The 13,460-nt window shown below is 39.0% G+C and overlaps 1 protein-coding gene across 8 annotated transcripts in view; it reads right to left on the bottom strand.

The window, feature by feature from the left end:
• Positions 1-13,460, bottom strand: part of ST7 (suppression of tumorigenicity 7) — a 151,663-nt gene that overhangs the window by 25,955 nt on the left and 112,248 nt on the right. For all 8 annotated transcript variants that reach the window (XM_013303293.3, XM_055808580.1, XM_055808582.1 and 5 more), the window contains 2 exons: positions 10,235-10,349; positions 174-246 (listed from right to left, as the gene is read on the bottom strand). In XM_013303293.3, the coding sequence (XP_013158747.2) occupies positions 174-246; positions 10,235-10,349 (188 nt within the window). The remainder of the gene's footprint in view (positions 1-173; positions 247-10,234; positions 10,350-13,460) is intronic.

Below are 13,460 nucleotides of genomic sequence, written 5' to 3' on the forward strand. Positions count from 1 at the left end.
AAGTGCAATGTTTGATCACTGCAATTTTTTCTCATATATAAAGTAATTTTATGAATTTACTGCAGGACTGAATTCTCCTGCTAACCCAGCGGATTGTTAGGGTGTGGGCTCAGCTAAGAGAAATCTCGAGTTAAATCAGGAATTTTGCTGGACAGTGGTTCTTATGCACTTACTTGTCAGAGACAGCTCTGGCTTTGAGCAATGCAGCTGTGTAACATATTGTTGCTGATTTTGGTAAGCTTATATCTGTTGAAAAGAAAGAAAAAATTAAACATCTGAAAATTTAAAAGTCTGCAGAAAGAAAAGTGTTTGATTGATACTTTGGAGTATCATGGCATACCCAAAATTATTATGTGAATTCAGAATACTTTCTGATCTTGGGACTTGTACTCCCATGTCACATGGATTTTAAAATTTCCACCCAATATACAGGCTTTAAAACCTGTGTTGATGACCACTGGAACTGCTATTTAAGCAGCAACAGGGTTCACCACTAGAGAACTAATTCAAAGAATGACATGACAGAGACATAATGAAAGAATTCATTACTTCATATGCAAATGTGTAGGTAACCCAGAATACATTAATTTTTCCATAGTTCACAAAACATCTAAGTAGTAGCTGAGGGCTATCTTATTCACGCTTTTTGTTTTCACTCAGGAGCAGTTGTCTAATATGACTATGTGGCAGCTATACAAGTTAAGACAGCTATTTAAGTACGAAGGATTTGACTTGCAAGCAAACAACCATTAGATTTATTGCAGTTAAAGATCAACATTAAAATAAAGTGGTTTGCCTCTTAAGGAAATCTTGGACCAAAATATTCACCAGACAGTCTCTGGCCATTTTATGATGTTCCAGAGACACACAGGAGCCATAAACCTGACTTAACCCATTAGTTCAATTTAATTTATACCTGTTCTCTACCAGCAGATTAGCACAAAAGCATCCAAAAGGTAGAGACAAATGCTGTGTAACAGACTTGAGTTACAGCTTTGTTTCCACTTTTACAAAGAATTGACTCTCACACTAGTAATCTACTAAGCAGATACCGATTATATAGTGACTGAAATATTGCAGCATTAAAAAGTTAGAGATAAAGCTAAATGAAAGGAAAAACAGGGAAAAAAAAGGCTGGATTCTGCAAACCCTTCTGCACACTGCAGTTATAGGTTCCTATTGTAAATAGCAAATACACAGCACAGTAAACACAAGGCACTGGAGCAGGCCCACTGTAGAAGTGAAGAGCATCTAATCTGACCATTGTTCTGAGAAATTATCTATCCCTCAGTTTGTCATTAAAGTTGATTTGGAAGATGAAATGATCATAGAGCTTGGTAACTTCAGCGTTAAGAGAAACTTGCGATTTACTGAACCCCAGTGCCTTGCAACACAGGGCTCCAAAAAGGAGTTAAAGAGGACAAGCAAGGCATATCTCAGCAACCACCATCCTTCATTTATTAACAAACAAGTAGAACATTGTTCTGTTAGACAGAAAACATGGCCAGAAATGACTGAGGCACTTTGAAAATGCTACCTGTTAAATCCTCTCTATTGTCTTTGTATGCACTTGCACTTCAAGTATGAGATGTAGAGATCTTGTTGGAGGCTCCCTTGTAATATATTCCAACTATAATTTCACTGGAGTATGTAATTGTAGTGGCTAAAGTAATTAAAATCAACAGCACGCAAAGCAGTCTGGGTGACAGACATGTTAATTACCCCACTAATAGAAGCTATCGACAGACACAGATGTGAGCACATCTTCAATGAGAAGAGGAGAAAATATTTATGAGTGCCTTCAATAACCCTGCTTATACCAGGCTTTCCTTAACATCAGGAGTTAAAAGTTATTTCCAGTAAACAGAAATGACCTTTTCCAGAAGATACTGGTCTCTGTCATTCAGTGTAAAACTCACTCATTAAATAATAAATGGAGTGAAACACACAGGAATGCAAAAGAAAAAAACAAACACCAAGAAACCCAGCAATGTGCTGTCATTTATAAGGTTTTCAATGGGTCAAGATAATACATTATTTTCCTCTTACCTGCAAGCGTTTCTCTGGGCCATCAAGCCACTATTACCTCACATGAAATATTTTCCTCTGCATCAGCCAAAAACCTAGTAATGTTGGTTCAGGATCTGACCTTTACAAAATTTTGCATGAATGACACAGAACAAAAGGTCTACCTAGAAGTCCCTGGAAATACATTTTCCCAGACAAAACGCAAACTCCACATGTAAAAAAAGGACCAAGAAGAGAAAGTTTGCCCAGACTTCTTCTCATAATGCAGTAAGAGCACCACTTCACTTTTCTATCTGTCTGAAGGAGCTGAAAACTAGGAGGAATCAAGAGGCCTGGAGTATATAACTCATGCAGCAGAGGAAAAACAGCTGCTATGCCAATGAAAGCTGCTTGCTCAATTTCATCAAAGAAAGCAGATATGCCAGCAAAAGTCAGAATGACAGCAAGAAAATGTGAATTCAGCTGTTAATACACGATCCATGAAGTGAAACAGTGAGACCACTCAACACACAAAAGCCCTCTAATCACATGTATAAAGGTTAGTTTCTGCATCAGGTCATTGATACTTGAATGGAGAATGTTGTGGACCTTGCATGGACCGAACTGTGAGGATTATTACAATTCTTGGCAAAGGGATTAAGATATCATACGGTAAGTAGGAACTGCGCTTGATACAGTGTTAAATACACTAGAACAAAACACCGTATCGCAAAACAGCTCCTTGAGCTGGACACGTGTGTATACAGACGGCAGGATAATCCACAATGAACTGCTGGTATCTCTAAGGAAGGGAAATACGGTGAGCTGAGGTAAGGCTCAGTACACCACCTGAGTCATTCTTGCAGAAGCAATGGGATTTCTCAAGGAATGTTGTGTTCAAACCTGATCACCTACGGTCAAGAACAACAAAAGTAAACAGGAAGATCGGATTGTTTTTGTAAAAATCCAAGTGAAATGAAGTCTAAGTGAAGATAGAACTGTTCCCTATGCATACCCACAAGGAACACAGGAAAGAAGGGCTGCTTAGTTAAAGGATAACACTGGCACAAGAATAAACAGTTCAGAATTAAATTTAAGCTGGAGATTAAAAGAAAGTTTCTGAGAAGTGGATTTTTGAGGCAGATTTTCAGGTAGAATAATGGGACAAACCAACCAGGATGAGCTTGCTCTAGGATGGAGCTTGCTCGGCTCATGGAAGGTGTAATATCCTGCAGTGAACTCAGCAGCAGGGGGACCTGACTCACCCAGGAGGCCTCTTCCAGTACTGTGCTCCTAATAAGCAAGCAGCAAATATTTGAGGATAATACCTACAGTCCCTTGGCAGTGGAAGAAATACATACAAACGTTCATGTTTATGTTGCTGTGGAGATAGCCCTCCATTAGGTCCGTGCTGTTTCCCTCCAAAAGTGTTTTACTTTTTGTTTGCTTCATATTAGACTGGAAGTATTTGGTTCTCATATAATTTAGGCTTCAGCTCCAAAACTGGACCCTTGTATTTTAGACAAAAGCATAAAAGTTATATCTGATTACAACTTGAATTTAGCAAGAGAATCAAGTCTAAACTAGCCCTAGAAGATAAATCCTCTGTCAGGAACCAAAGTGAAGTTTTTCATAAATGACTACGTCCAGTTCTGTGAGCCATCTGGCAAAATATCTTTACATGTACTGTTTCCCACCCTCCTGTGATTACTTATGGAGCTCCCACAATGTGCTGAAAGATGTGACTGCTATTCTGTTGTCAAATCCATCAGGACATTTTTGCCTAATAAGAATGGATGGGTCAGTCTAAAAAAGGCTCCCCTTCTTCCTTATTGCTTGTATCTTAAAGCAGAATACAAAATAGTCTAGACTTGATTTATGACCATTTTCTTTCCATTAGCCCCAGTCAGCTACAGGGAAGGTTGGGAAAGTGAATTCTTACCGGTCATTTCCTTCTTAAGCAGTTGCCTGTGAGAGTGAACTAATGGAAAGGTGCCATGGATAGAGACTTGCAATGATAATATCACTACTTCTCTCATTCAAGATATCCACAATATGCCATATATGATCTAAATAGGTCATGGGATCTATTGTTCTTATACAATAGCAACTAAACCAAGAAATGATGAATCTGGATATGGACTGGTACAACACCCCCTACCCAAGTTATCCAAAGGCCCCAAAAGTGGTGAGATAGGCATGTTGCAATTGCTTTAGTTGTTAATAAATGCAAAATCTATGTCACTGATCAGAAATTATACCCTATTTTGACCCCAAAGTGTATGTTATTCCCAAACCAACAATATGGATTTCTATGGGCTTAACTTCAGATAGGTGAATAGCCTTATCAACATTAATAGGCCTTATATATTTGCTGAAATAAGCTGTAGATTGGGGGCCGTAATTTGGGCAGTAGTATCCTTACAGTCAAACTGCTAGTTCTTCTTCATATAGCACTGGAAAGAGACTACATTAAGCTGCTGGAATCATTCACGTATTTCCAAATACGTAACTCAAAGTACATCAACAATCTGGAAGGAGTTATGAGAAGAGGTAAAACAAAAAAATGGTGGAATACAGGACATATATTAGGCTATGGCTTGGGGGTGAACCCCCTCTCTGATTTGTCTCTCCTTCAGCCTGTCTGTAGGCTCTAGTGATCGGCCAACACTTGCCCTGTCAGTACAGAACTCCCCCAGTTCTCTGCACCTGGAGGCCCAACTGTCAGTTCTTGCAGAAGTGGTAGGAAGCACTGCTTATGGGAAAGATCGAAAGTGCTCTAGCAAATAAATATGTGCAGGTTGGATCAGTGATGACAGAAGAGAGACACAGTCGTCTATAAAGACAGAAACATTAAGGAAGAAAGTGAATTAAGCTGATACAAATGGTTAAAAGCAAGAGTAACGGGGTGGAATTCAATAAACTGAAGTATGAACTGAATATCAGGGGAAAAACACTTTGTCAAAAAGATCTAATATCCTGTAGTATTATCTCCCATGAGAACAGTCATTGCATTTTTCCATAAAACACGGTAGAAAACATGCTGGAAGGAGCAAATCTATGAACACAATGATCTAACGCTTACTTTGTGCTTGCAAAATAAAGCAGTTCCGATTCTCTGTACTTTTGACATTCCTCCTCAGTGGTGGGAAACACCTCAATCAAACACAAACACATAGCCACTGTGTATATTAAGGCCTGGATTTTGGTCCCCTGATAGGATGGGAGAAACGTTTCAGCACAAACAACAATGTTTATTTTGCCATGATCACAACTCAAACCTAAACTGTTCAGATACAGAAAGATTTTGAGGGTCACTGCTGACTGTAAACAATTCATATGCAACTCTTGCTGAGATGCGTATCTCAGTGACCAGGCAGGTGTCAGCCCCTTTGATTTGACCAAGTTCAATCTTAAATGCACATAGAGGGGAAGGAATAATTTCTCCTACAGGAGATGAGAAAGAGCAAGATTAGCATAACTAGTTTAGAGTTTTTGTGCTTGTTCACAAACAGGAGAAACAACCCCCCTCCCCAGAATCATATGGCAAAAAAAGAGACCAGATGGTATGAAGAAGACACAGAACTGATGCAGAGACCTAACTGAAGTGACAAGTCATTTTGACATGGAGGAAAGAAACTGGTTCTTAGAAGCAGAAGCTGAAAAAGATATAAAGAAAAAAAAGACAAACTATTCTCTCAATACTGTTAACAAACTGGAGGTCTTACGTGATTTGCATCTCTTGGAGAAGGCAGACTAGGTTTTGGTATGATCTTAACTAAAAGGAACTTTAAGGTCTCTCTTTCAAAGAAACAAAAGGATTATAGAACAGTGTGCATAAGGCAGTGGCTGCTTCCATACTGCCATGTGCTACACCTTTAACTCAGAAGAAAACCCTTTCTTGCACTTAGAACATCTACCCAGTTAGCTCCACCAGGTAGAACACCTTCTCAAAAATAGCAAACATAACCATGGCAAGTAAAGAAACTGATGGAGTGGAGGTGTGATCTCAAACGTATACACATATCCAAAAATCCTAGAGACCATAGCTAATATAACAGAAGGCTCCGTGTAGTTGGTTCATCAGTCTGCAACTCTGCAAAAGGGATGTCTTTAAGTTCAACGTAAACAGAATTTACCCATTTTGTACATCTGTAAGGGCAAGAAGAAATTGGACAGAGGGGGACTGGAGAAAAGAGAGTAGCCCTGAATACGCTACATTTTAGAGAATGAATTTCTCTACATTAATTGTTGGATTTCACAAAGTTGGAAGTATTTCAAGACAAAGAAGGCTCTGATTCTAAAGTGTTTCTTCAAGGGCCTGCATTTTGATTTGACATTAATTTAAAGTAGGTTTCTTCGAAGTAAGCTGTTACTAAATAAAGTGCCATAGCCTAGAGCAGAAGGATACTTTTTGTATTTTAAAATAACTTACTTTCTATGTAACCTTTGGTCTGAATTATCTCAAGTGAACTCTGAATTTGGGACTCCGTATACATGGTGACATAGTCTTTCTCTTTCTTTGCAAGGGGTTAAGTGAAAAGGGAATCTAAGGTGTTCCTCCTGCAAACCAGAAGGTTTGTAGTCTTATGGGAAAACACTGTCATTTAAAAAAAGGAAAGCAAGGATAGGTTTAGGGAGGAACCATTGCAACACTATGACTAAATACATAGACATCCAATCTTTCTAAATCCCGCTTTCAATTGCCAGAAAGGTCTGCATTTTCACACAATGCCCAGGTTACCAGATAATAACAATTAAAGCAACTGGCTGCCCAGCAAAGTTAGTAAATCATTTGCTCTAAGCATTGCAACAAAGCGGACCTACTCCACTAGAAAACAATTCATTTAAAAAGCAAGGAAAGAAGCGCAGAGAAACTTTATCTACTATGAATACCAGAAGCTTATTCCATCAAGAATAGTTTCTTTAGCAGCCATAACTATTTCTGCTGTAAATAACATGAATATGTGTTAAATCGGAGCCAAAAATATTTTCAGAATTCATCAGTATTTAGGTCATCTGCACTCTATTGACAGACACTGAACTCTGAAACCATAATGATGTAGCTCAGCAACAGTGCATGCTGTCCCACTAATGAGGCTCTTTTTCCATGAATAATGAGTATAGACATCAGCTCTGTTGCCAGGTACATAATATAAACACAGTTTAACACATGGCTTTTGGTAAAGCAGTGTGTCTGCCTGCAGAGGCTGAGGTTTTGCATAATGTGATCCAACTATTTAGCCCAGGGTGGGAGCAAACTGCTCAAGGAAATAATTTGTTCATATGTTATCAAAATACAATAAATCAGGTTTGGTCCTAGTCAAAAAAAGGCAGTGGAGTGGGACCAACAGAAACTGCAGATAGGAAAGTATAAATGAGTTCATTGTTTTATATTCCAATAAATCTTACAACACATGAAGCTGATGAGTTCTAAAATGAGCTGAGACTCCCTGAGATGGGCCTTCTGAGACTCATGAACTTTAAGAGTTACACCGGTTAAGCCTGTGATTGCGGAGTCCTTGTGTATACCTAGTGTATACACACCTTTGTTCATATATGGCAAAGCAGGAGTTGAAACTGCACGGGTTCAAACAGACAAAGTATGAAGAGTTTTATTTTGAAAAGCCTCATTTGTTACATTTATGACCTCAGTTTTGACTAGCAGGTACTTCTGCGAAAACAAAACAAAACAAAACAAAACTTACCTTCAAGTTTTATCAACTTCCATGACACAAAGTGCCACCATGGTATCATTTAAAACTTGGGATCAGTGCTTTAGTATGCAAAAGCAGAGCTGGCACAGGAGTTTAATCTGAGATTTGGGAGGGTATGGCTTAATTTTCTGTTCTGTCACAGTTCTGCTATCTCCCAGGACTATTATCTCATAACTACATTACAGACCAGAAGGTGCCAAGATCCTGTGGTGCCTGAGGCATGAAAACGGGCATTTTTCTATTTATTTGCTTCTTAACGTGCCAAAAAAAAGTCCATGGGGAACTACACCTATGTCACAGGTACTACCGAAACACAAGAAGCTACAAGAAAAGACTCTGATTTTACCAGTTTAACTGCAGATTTCTTCAGCCAGACTAAGCACAACCAAGATCTCTCCCAGAGTCATTACTGCTACTGGATGGCAGTACTCAGGGCCTGGGTGACATTTTGATCTCTGCTTAGAATGATTTGACTCCATAAAGACTTGAAAACATTCCAGGCTGGACTGGTAGCAGTGACTACCACTAATGTCGGCTGTAATCATCTGCATATTTAGCTTTCATTAGATAACCTCAGCTCTGTCATAGTCTACTGCATGGGTCTGAAATTTGGCAGGATGATCATGTTAGTATCAAGCCAATGGTCTATTACTAGCCTCATTAAAATTTATCTTAACTTTCTAAGTTGTAAGATGTTAGAAGAAAGCAGTTAGCACATATTCAGTGGAAGCTTCTGCAATTTTTTCAACTATACACTCCAAAGATTCTTTGCTCATCAAGTACACACATCTCAGTGCTCCAATAAACTTACGCATCGTCCCCTTGCCACTGTTCCATGTGATGATACGGGGCCAGGTACTGGGCTGACAGTAAGAAGGCTCTGTCTGCGTGAGCTCTTACTGTTCTGCTTTTTGGCACCAAGGCAATGCAGCAGAGAATATCAAATGAGGAACCAGAAGCCACAGAGAAAAGGGTACAGGGAAAAGATGTCTGGTAAGACAGGAGTTGAAAAGCGGGTGAGGAGATGTATCGTGACAACTCACTGCCCTGAAGAGAAGATTGGGATAGGTAGGAAGATTAAATTAGATAGGAAGAGAAGGTTAGGAGAGGCAGAAGAATGGAATTGGGAATGAGCAGTACTGGCTGAACACAGAACATCTGGTAGGAACTGGGAGCAACCGAAAGCTGAAACCGACCATGCAAAAGAGAACACCACAATTCAGTAAACAAATGGGGCAGAAGACCAACTAAGGGCAGTCTGGAAAGGACACTAATTCCTTCAAAGATTCAAAGAGAAAGAGGCCAAAGCACTGTGGATATAGGCTCCACAGCCCATACTGGTAGCCATTTATACAACAGTACCTCATCTACCTTGTCAAAAACTTTGGAAGTGACAAACCTTAAAATCTCTTGTTCAGTGAATACCAGAAAGGCTGTTAAGAGCTAGTAATTAAAAACACTTTAAAGGCTACAAGATCAGCCTAGAGAAGGACTTAAGAAACATGAAAATTAAGGGTACCAGTTTCACTTCATTCAGCTATTTGATTCATGCGTGTTATAAGCTCATTATTTTTATTCCTTTCATCAATTCCCTTACCATACTCTAGTGCACAGAGTGAGTCTTTTCTGAAGATGAATGAGGACTGTGCAGTAACACAACAGGAAACTGATGGCTATAATATTTCTGATTCACTTGTTGAAGAACTTGGAATGTGGATAATGAGTAAGTCAGGGACTGCAGGAAGAGGATGAAGAGTGGCACTGTGCAGGCTGATCAACACTGCTCAAGAGAACCAGATTGTATTTCTGTTTCTGTCACAAAGTTTCTACACAATACACGGAATACACATCTAACTTAAACTAAACAAAGTATGCCAGCTGGCGTTTCTTACTCTAGCCTTTCTCTGTTTGAGATCCTGGTGTCTTGAATTCAAGTTCAAAGAGCCAGAGCTGAAGTCAGAAGGAGCTGTGATTTGAACATAAAAAGTGACGTAATGGTGCGTAAAACAATGCTTATTGAAAATTAATGCAAAAAGTGCACCTAATCTTCTGGGCTTTCCAAGTTTTCCACATAAGACATGAAGTCTGCTACTCACTAGACTGCTGTGCAGTTAAATCAATTAATGTTTGTAAAGCACCTACATGCTACTAAGTCAACATTCATAGAAAAGTCCACAAGGGAGCTGATAATACTTTCTTCAGACAAGGCTTGCATAGCATGCAATAAAAAGTCTGCAGAACCTAAATGGTCATTCTTTAAACATTACAGAAAGCAAAGAAAGCACTGAAGAGCTGCTGGCGAATTCCATTACCCTGTACAACTAATTAAGCATGGGTTGGCAGAAAAGATGCACAATATTTAATCTTTGGATTAAGGACTGTGTGAAGGCGTCTATGAAGCTCATGCCAACCACCATAATTAAAGTGTTTTCTAAATTTTAGGAGTTTGACTTAGAAACATTGCTTCTGTGTCTACCATATAGAGAAAACATAAATATATATGAACTTACCGTCATACTTTGCTAAGACTGCCTGAACATCTGCATATGCTTGCAGTTCCAATAAAGCCTCTAGCAGGTTTTCATGGATGTTGAACATGCTGAGCAGAGGAAACTCCTTCATCAACTAAAATCAATAACATATAAAATGGTTAGATTATTAACATGAAAAAGAGGTTTTTGTTCAAAATACATTGAAATAACCACGTTAAACCCCCCCAGTTCTCCTTGTTCTTGGCTCTCTCCAGAACTCACTATTATCTCAGAAATTTCTGAGCTCTTGACAAGACATGCTTGGCATAGGATGTAATTAGTCAAATCCAAGAACACAGCTGCCTGAATACATAACTCTCCTTCAATTAACAGGCTTCTTCAAGTGAAGAAGAGTTATCTTATTCTACTGGAAAAAAAATCTTCCAACAATGTAGCTCCTGTATAACAGTAGGAAATAATCTAGCATGTCTCTGGTGTATTAGTGGAAAAAACAGAAAATACATTGAAAAAAATCAGAATAAAATCAAATAAGAGAAGCTCACATATATGCAACTGTATTATCAAGAATGTGATATTAAGGTTTCTAATTGTGGGTACTTTAGAACACAATTACAATTGTGGCCAATATGAAAAAAAAAAAAGACAGCAACAACAGGAAAAGTAATGTTTGTACAAATCTAACACTATAACTATAGAATGTGTCTTCTATGACAAACTAAATGAAATGTGTAGTTAAAATAATGTAATCCTTTTACATGTAAGTGCCTTTCTTTACAAAGTAACCCTTTGAGAGATATCAGAGATTTGTTCTTAGACATCCTCAGTGTCAGTGCCTGCATAGATTCAAATGACTGAGGCTGATACTCTATTGCATCTCCTTTTTGAAGCCACACTTACTAGAAGCATCTATGGGGTTTTGCTGCAGAATTGATTAAATAATATTTTTTATTGTCAGAGTGATTCTCTAAAGAATAGAAGTGTTGAAAGACTCCTGCTTCCCTGTGTCCTCTTTATGGTTGTTATAACCTTAACTGCCTATAGGATGTACATTCAGCACAAGAAGGCCCCACACAACATAGAAGCAGGATAGCTGATATTACTGCTCTCTTCATGAACTTGCAGGGGAACGCTATCATTTACAATCTCTCTGAGATGGTTTATGAGAACAGAAATACTGTAACAAGCCAAGTAAAGAAAACGATTCAAAGTCAGCCTTGCTGATTTGAAAATAATAAGCTGGACCTGAAAACTGTCACTTAATAAACCTACCTTTGAGGATACAAAGAGATAAATTGATGAGAACTGGCAAATCTTAACTCACAAACAGGTAACATAAACAAAAATAAGCCAAGATGGAAACAAGAGGTGTGGAAATTCACCAAGAACTTTAGAATATGAGAAACAGGTAATGCACTAGAGCTTCTTCACTCTGTTAAGGAAGAGACCTCAACAGGTAAACAGAGATGCAAAGTGCAAAGAATTTTTCCGTTGTGCTAATGGTCTGGCATAAGCTAATGTAAGAACTATTCTGACCTTAAGGGATGGGTCTGTCTAAATTTGGCTATCTGGACAGTATTGACTTTGCTGCAGTTTGCGCATTATTAAAATATCAAAGGCAAAGACGGCAGTGTTTTATTTAATGGATTATATAAATTTCTGGTGAGAATCATGATCATTGAGACAGCAGCAGAAACAGCTCACTGAACTGTTGATGCTAGTGGCATGGGGATGGTCATAAAGCTCTTAGTTTCAATGGTAGAGCTAAACCTGTGAAAAAGGACACCAACAAAACTGGACAATTTGCAGTCTTTTCTCCCTCTCCATTTTTCCATAAAACATGGAACACAGGTTTTGGTGTTCATTTAGGTAAGTGTAAGGATTTGAAAATAAAACAAAAAAATTAAGTCATTGCCCATGAAGAAAAATGACTGCAGGTGAAAATTCACAGTTCAACTTATCAGTTAAAGATCTACCATAGAGCCTACTTCTCTTCATTCTTGTCCCTACTCACTATTGCATTTTTAACAATGGAAGCTACTATTTGGCAGGAAAAAGCATGACAGAATCTGGACCTATGTAAATAGTGATTTAAAGTTCAGAATGAACATACTGCAAAGAAACCCCTCCAAGGGATTAAGAAAGATTATCCCCACTCATTGAGAATGAATAATGGCTGGCAGAATAACATTCCCTCCACCAGTGAAAAGGGAAGAGCTTTAGATAGTTACAGATGTACCGTGTCCAGTAAAAGTTCTTACTCTGGTTCTCCATTTCTCACTGACATCACTCACTGATTATTTTTTTCTGTTTTAATTAGGTTCTGTCAGAGTGATAAACCCTGCCTAAGACACCAGTAGAATAAAGGTCACTGACTGGACTGCCAGGCCTCCAAACTGACAAGTGTTAATAAAGGTTTCATCTGGGAAAGGTTGAACATGAAGAATCCAACCCAGTTACGATGAACTCAGTTGATATTGTAGTTACAAAAATAAAACCCCTTTAAGTAGCCACTCAGCTATTTGAACATTGACTGTGCACAAATGACAGCACGTTTGCTTTAAAGAAAGAGAGTACATGAACTCATTTCTCTGTCATCTCAGGATGTACAGTATATAGTTTTCACTCCAAGTCATTTTTCAGTCACAGTAAAAAATTGTTTTTTGAGAAACTTCCCAGAAAGTAAAGTCACTTAGATGGAATAATATTATGACAGGTCATCTTTTAGGCCTCATATTGAAAGTAAACACTGGGGACTTAAAAAAATGCCACAAAGGTTGCAATATAAGCCTGTTGAATGGTCAGGGCAGGCCAGATACTGTGTCGTGCTGAGCAGCAACAGCAAGGGTACTGTGCGCCTGCTCCCCTTCCCACCCTAGCAGACGGAGAGGGAGGCTGGCTCATACCTACCCAGAGGTGTAAAGATGGGCATGGTTTCCCTGAACACAAGATGAAGAACGCACCCTTGAGCTCCTCAGACCCGTACAGCATTAAGCTCTAATCCAGACCTGCATGGTCGGTTACCTCTCTGAATTGCCTGTACACCAACGCACACAGCATGGGGAATAAACAGGAAGAATTAGAGATCCATGAGTGGTCACAGGGCCCATGATGCCACTGCAATTACACAGACATGGCGGGATAGCTCGCATGACTGGAATGCTGTCATGGATGGCTACATACCTTTTAGGAAAGACAGGCCAGCAAGGAGGGGTGGTGGAGTTGCTCTTCACAGGAGAGAGCAACT

Source organism: Falco peregrinus, chromosome 6, assembly GCF_023634155.1.
Source record: "Falco peregrinus isolate bFalPer1 chromosome 6, bFalPer1.pri, whole genome shotgun sequence".
NCBI lineage: Eukaryota > Metazoa > Chordata > Aves > Falconiformes > Falconidae > Falco > Falco peregrinus.